Below are 6,748 nucleotides of genomic sequence, written 5' to 3'. Positions count from 1 at the left end.
TAGCAAGGTTCATTAACTCAAGCTTGCTGTGAATACCAAATATCATCTGCAGGGCAAATTGGTGGAGCTACTTACTACTAAAAACTTCACTACTTCTCCTTCAAAGGCCAAGTAGTTTCCTGGCAGACTGTGTGATGTACAACTGACTACATAACCTCTCATGCCAAAACTTGATCACCTCCCTGCAAAATGATGGATCAGGCTTGGAGCTCCACGAGCCAAGACTTCTAACCACTGGATTTATCAACATGAATTAAAACCAAACTTATAGCAAATCACCACTTTTTCAGAGATTGAATTGTCTTGAGCTCTTCAAGAACTGCTTAACTTTCCTGCTTTGAGGAGATACTGGTTTGCAGTGGGAGGGCCAAGCATGTACAATTAATATATTTAAAAGGACACAGTTGCTGCTCAGGATCCAAAGCAGTGAGTGACTGATTCTGGGCATGAGAAGAGCAACTTTAGTTTCAGTGATAAGAGACAAGTCAATGACACAACACAATTCTTAACACTTTTATTCTTACAGTTCTAGGTTTGAACTGTACATGCAGAGTTGCATAAGTCACAATAGAGATTTACAGTGGATTCTATTCTATGGTAGAGTGCAATCCAGAATCCTTGAACAGTATAAAAAACAACTTTAAACATCAAGAACTTGTTAGGAGCAGAAGGGTTAAAGCTTCCCCAAGAATTCCAGCTCTCCTGGATACCTAGTTACTAGGTACTGTATGTTAGACAAGAGTTGGAAGAGCTGTAGAACACTAAACAAAACTCAGAACATCCTGATGTCATCCCATCTTCTTTACTTCTTTCCCACATTTCTGGCAATTAAGAATAAGTCAAAAACCCTGCCACCTGCAACCAGCTAATACAGACAAAAAAACTACTTCTTAACTTGCCTGTTTAGGGTTGTACAGTGTTAAAGAAAATATTCCCTCAATGGCATTTGTATCTCACATCAGCTGAAAAAGCAATGTAACAAAAATAAAGGTAGAACATCTTTGAAAATAAATATAAAGAGGGAATGCAGACAAAGTGTCAAAGATTTTTTTTTTGGCAGGTAACATTCATAATATACAAAATATAACTTATTCATATTAGCCAAGGAAACATTCATGAGTTCCTGTAAACTGGTTTAATCCACCTCCTCCATGCGTGATGTGTCATCATCTCCTTCAAGAGGTGGCATCTCCTCAGTGACTGCTGGACTAGCTTCTTCTGCAGCAGTGTCATCTTCATCAATGCCTGTGCAGAGAACACACGGACTGTTAATGCTGACAGCACAACTCAAATCTTTATTTATTGCAGCATAACCATCTGAGGGTTCCCCTTTCTCCACACATACCAAGCAGCACCAAGGTGATCTACAGACATTACACCCTGAAGGGGTGTGTGACCATACCGAGTTTACTGGAGCCAGGACAGATATGTAACTTACCCAGACCAAGTTTGATCATTCTATAAATGCGGTTGGCATGTGTCTGAGGGTCTTCTAAGCTGAAGCCAGAGGACAGGAGTGCTGTCTCATACAGCAAGATGACAAGATCCTTCACAGACTTGTCATTCTTATCAGCCTCTGCTTTCTGCCTCAGTGTTTCAATGATGGAATGATCAGGATTAATCTCCAGGTGTTTCTTTGCTGCCATGTATCCCATTGTGGAGTTGTCCCTTAATGCCTGTGCCTTCATGATCCTCTCCATGTTGGCAGTCCAGCCATATGTACTTGTCACAATGCAGCATGGGGAAGTAACTAAACGATTGGACACAACAACCTAGAAAGGGAATACAAAGCCAAGTTTGTAACTTAAACATTTCAACAAGTACAACTGATTTACTCATTTCAGATCACAGAACTTGTTACACATAGACAAACTGAGTACATATAGACAAATTAAGTACTTCTATTTACCTTTTCTACTTTCTTTTCAAGGATATCTTTCATTATTTTGCAAAGGTTTTCAAACTTGGCTTTCTTCTCCTCCTGCTTCTTTTTCTCTTCCTCATCTTCTGGAAGCTCCAAACCCTCTTTTGTTACAGAAACCAGGGTCTTGCCTTCGAATTCCTTCAGCTGCTGCACACAGTACTCATCGATGGGCTCAATCATGTAGATCACCTCCAGCCCATGTTTGCGAAGGCGCTCCACAAAAGCAGAGTTGGCCACCTGATCCTTTGTCTCACCTGCAAGAAAACAAGGATGCCAGAGCTGAGCCTCAGCAACAACGTAGCAGCTTGTTCATTTTCTGCACAGTCTATGCAACATTCTGTGGTGCTTCCCATACATAAAAGGGGCACAAACAGCCTGAAGAAACAAGCCTTTTATAACTCACACCCTCAGCTTTTAATACTCCGCCCTGGTTGGCAAGACATTTTGCATTTCCTGGAATGTCAGGTAAGAGACATTTCCCATTCCTGCCAAGCAAGAAGACCGGGAAGCCCTGTAAGAAGCACTTATACACACCCAAAAAGCTAATTCTACATATATACTTGCATTTACACATCATTTCAGTTCCAACTCACCAGTGATGTAGTAGACGTGTTTCTGGTTCTCCTTCATCCGAGTGCAGTAATCCTTCAGAGAAACCATCTCATCACCAGATGCAGATGTGTAGTACCTCAGTAATTCTGAGAGCTTCTTGCGGTTCTGGGAGTCCTCGTGGATGCCAAGCTACAAAGATAGAAGAAAAAAAACCTGCTACTAAATGATTCCTTTAGGTAAATACTGAACACTGTGGTAGTTCAGCAGTTCAGGTGTAACAAGGATCCATAGCTGCCAGTATCAGTATTGCTAAGCAAAAAGACTACAAACCTTGATGTTCTTGGAGAACTGCTCATAGAATTTTTTGTAGTTCTCCTTGTCTTCAGCCAACTCAGTGAAAAGTTCTAAGCACTTCTTCACCAAGTTCTTCCGGATCACTTTCAGGATCTTGCTCTGCTGCAGCATCTCACGAGAAATATTCAGAGGTAAATCCTCAGAGTCTACCACACCTCTCATGAAATCTGGAAAATAATAAAATTACATTTGTCACTGTCAAACATTACCAGTCACTACCCAAGTGGCTCTGCCCACTTAAATTACAGATTGGTTTTCTACAGAATTCTGGGTAACATGAACTAAGCACTACTTTTAACTGCTCAGATCAGCTGTTTAGAACTCAAATCTTCCCCTTCCCAAACTTCTTTAAATACAAAAAACTATAAAACAGCAAAGCTATTTGTGTAACTTTTTAGGAAACATTTTCCCAAAATCATACTCACTCAGGTATTCAGGGATCAGTTCCTCACAGTTGTCCATGATGAAAACTCTGCGCACATACAGCTTGATGTTGTTCTTCTTCTTCCTGTTTTCAAAGAGATCGAAGGGTGCACGCCGTGGGACAAACAGGAGAGCCCTGAATTCCAACTGCCCCTCCACAGAGAAGTGCTGTGAGGAAGCAAGGTGATCATTTTAGTCAATTTGCATTGTTTCCACTGCAATAACCTTTTAACAGCTCTTCAAAAGTTCAACACAAATGGTGACCACTGGACATCAAATAAACACAGTAAAGACATAGGTCAGGAACAAGCACTTTCTTCAGACACATCGAATTTGTGTTCAGTTACAAGGCCAGTTCAAATGACCTTCTGTTCCCTTCATCACAGACTGAAATTTAGGAAGCAAATATGTTCTTACAGTACTTCCCAGTACAGGCACACAGAGTATTATTGGATCTCACATCTCACCTGAGGTCCTTCGAACACTACAAACCCAAATAACTTAATTTATGTTTATCTGCAACCTACTTTTAAGTTTTTCAGTTTGACACAGTAAGAACTCAGCTACAAACTGGGAAGGCATGTGCACTTACTGAGTGCAGACTCTATTCAGACTAAAGTCCTGCTGGAAGACAGAAAACTTACTTTCACAGCCAGGTGGTCTTCCCAGTCATTAGTCAGACTCTTGTAGAATTCTCCATATTCCTCATTAGTTATGTCATCTGGGTTCCTGGTCCAAATGGGCTTGGTCTTGTTGAGCTCTTCCTGATCAATGTACTTCTCCTTGATCTTCTTTTTCTTCTTCTTGTCTCCATCCTTCTTCTCTTCTTCTTCATCAGAACCAACATCCTCAATCTCTGGTTTATCTTCTGTCTTTTCCTCTTTCTCTTCTTTTTCCTCTTCCTTTTCCTCAGCCTCATCATCACTCACTTCCTTATCACGTTCTTTCTCCACCTACAGAAGAGATCAGCAGTTGAATTGACAAAGTGGTAAGTTGCATAATTAACAGTTCTAAGGTATTTCTCACAGTCTGACAAAGATGGAAAACTACATGAATGCAATGTCAATCTTTCCTTCTAGACTCAAAGACTCCCGTTCTCAGTGCTGAGACACAAGTGGTGTTTTGTTTCCTCATGCTCACAGGGTGGTTCTTGCTGTTTAATTTCATTACACTGAATGACCTCAACAATACAGCAAGATGCAGTTAATGGTTTGGAGGCAGATACACCACTGGCTTTGAAAACCCCAAATTTATTCTAGTCTAGTCCTGTGAAATAAATCTGTAATTAACAGAACTGCATATCCCAAGAGCTGCCTCCATATCACATCTGAAAGAATCGTAACTACCACAATACAAATGCACTGCTCCTTCTCTTGTTACATAAATTCACATCTGTAAGTGGTGATACTCATTGAGCTTCAAGCAAGATACATACAAAGAGTGTAATAGGGTAGCCGATGAACTGAGAATGCTTCTTCACAATTTCCTTGATGCGCCGTTCCTCCAGGTATTCAGTTTGATCTTCTTTAAGATGCAGAATGACTTTAGTTCCACGGCCCAGAGGTTCACCTAGAATGGAGCATACAGGTTTTACTTTGCTGCGGCATAGTAGACTTGGATTAATTCTTTAAAAAGGCACTGCTGTAAGTCATTTTTTTACCACTGGGAAAACGAAGCTTTGGGTACAGAAACAGCCTTAGCGATTTACAAGCTTGCTGTACCAAGCACACGTTGTAAGTGAGGTAAGGGAGATATTCACTGCTGTGTTCATGGGTTATCTTTAAAGGATCTGCATACAGAGTAGTTGTACAATCTACATAAATGTTTCCACGTGTAAGCTTAAAAATCTCAAATCTTCTTTATATAATGCACCATTTACTTGGGTATTCCTTTATCTATCAAATTACACCAATTTAATTGAGAGGGATCAGCTGGGCCTGTGCCTGATGACCCAGTAGTACTTATTTCACCTCTCCCATTTGTCTTTTCCTATGCATTGAGTAAGTGCCATTGTCATAAATCTTTACAAAGTATTGCTGAGCAGAAACTTAACACTCACCATTATCCAGCCTGACAGTGAAGGACCCTCCAGCTGAGGACTCCCAAGCATACTGCTCATCATCATTGTGCTTGGTGATCACTGTCACTTTTTCAGCAACCAGGTAGGCAGAGTAGAAGCCAACACCGAACTGACCAATCATGGAGATATCAGCCCCTGCCTGCAGGGCTTCCATGAAAGCCTTGGTGCCAGACTTGGCAATAGTGCCAAGGTTGTTGACCAGGTCAGCTTTGGTCATCCCAATGCCAGTATCCACAATGGTTAGAGTGCGGTCGTGCTTGTTTGGGATCAGGTTAATTTTCAGCTCTTTTCCAGAATCCAGCTTGCTCGGGTCAGTCAAGCTCTCATATCTGATCTTGTCCAGAGCCTAAAAATGAAGAGGCAGACTTTAGCATTCCCTGACTATTCCTAAACATTTCAGTAGCCCTAATAACATAATGAAGCAGACTAGAGCTTCAGGTACTTACATCTGAGGAATTGGAAATCAGCTCCCGGAGAAAGATTTCCTTATTGGAGTAGAAAGTGTTGATGATCAGAGACATCAACTGAGCAATCTCTGCCTGGAAGGCAAAGGTCTCCACCTCCTCCTCCATGGGTTGGTCTTGGGTTTGCACAGCTTCTGGCATCTGTGAGGAAGAAGAGAGTTGAAATTCAATTCTGGAACAGCTTGGCATACATATCCAATTGCAGGCAGTCACAATGGTATTCTGAGATAAAATATTTCAGCCACGTGGTTTCAACACTAAAGGAACACATGCATACAAAAAAAACCCCCCTCCTCCGATCCTTTTTCTAGACAGTATCAATTCAGGAGCTTTAAAGAATGCAGAAACTAGATGCAAGACTGTTACTACAGGCTTGCTTTACATTCACTTTAATTTGCACCATCTGGGCTAACGCAGATTCCTCTCTCCTATTTTAGAAATTAATACAGGACCTTTATTTCCCCTCGTCACACAAGAAGTAGATATCGCTCTCACCATAAAGTCCGTATTTGAATTACTTTTTCACGCCCACCCATAATTTCGCATTTACAACTATCCCCTCCGGCAGCACACTCTACGCATTAACTGTGACTTATGCACCAACACGGCTCAGCCGGACCCGTTCCCCTTGTCTTACACGGAATAACACCCGCCCTCAGACGCTCCCCGAGCACTTCAGTCGCCACCGGCTCCAGGGGCGCGGTGCCGGCCCAGCCCCAGCACGAGGCCGCCCCCGCCCCCCCAGCGGCGCGGCCGCGCCGCGCCCCCCGCCGGCGCCCGCCCGCCCCCCCCAACCCTCCTACAACCCGCCTCGTCCCCCCCTCCCCTCCCCCCCCTCCCCCCCCCCCCCGCCCCGCCTCGCTCCCTTCTGGCACTCCAGTCCTTTCCTCCTGACCATACTCCTTTCCCCCCCCCCCCCCCCCCCCCCCCCCCCCCCCCCCCCCCCCCCCC

General features: G+C 43.2%; 1 protein-coding gene across 1 annotated transcript in view; it reads right to left on the bottom strand.

Moving 5' to 3' along the window:
- Positions 1 to 499: 499 nt before the first annotated feature.
- HSP90AA1 (heat shock protein 90 alpha family class A member 1) overlaps positions 500 to 6,748 on the bottom strand; it is a 7,256-nt gene continuing 1,007 nt past the window's right edge. The window contains exons 2-11 of the mRNA XM_027638196.1: positions 5,780 to 5,938; positions 5,313 to 5,679; positions 4,689 to 4,822; positions 3,898 to 4,206; positions 3,256 to 3,421; positions 2,807 to 2,997; positions 2,518 to 2,665; positions 1,910 to 2,178; positions 1,439 to 1,772; positions 500 to 1,245 (exon numbers count right to left, since the gene is read on the bottom strand). Coding sequence (XP_027493997.1) covers positions 1,136 to 1,245; positions 1,439 to 1,772; positions 1,910 to 2,178; positions 2,518 to 2,665; positions 2,807 to 2,997; positions 3,256 to 3,421; positions 3,898 to 4,206; positions 4,689 to 4,822; positions 5,313 to 5,679; positions 5,780 to 5,938 — 2,187 coding nt within the window. The 3' untranslated portion in view covers positions 500 to 1,135. The remainder of the gene's footprint in view (positions 1,246 to 1,438; positions 1,773 to 1,909; positions 2,179 to 2,517; positions 2,666 to 2,806; positions 2,998 to 3,255; positions 3,422 to 3,897; positions 4,207 to 4,688; positions 4,823 to 5,312; positions 5,680 to 5,779; positions 5,939 to 6,748) is intronic.

Source organism: Corapipo altera, unplaced genomic scaffold, assembly GCF_003945725.1.
Source record: "Corapipo altera isolate COAL_440 unplaced genomic scaffold, ASM394572v1 23, whole genome shotgun sequence".
NCBI classification, from domain to species: Eukaryota; Metazoa; Chordata; class Aves; order Passeriformes; family Pipridae; genus Corapipo; species Corapipo altera.
Note: the sequence above shows the minus strand (reverse complement) of the source record. Positions and strands in the feature narration are given on the sequence as shown.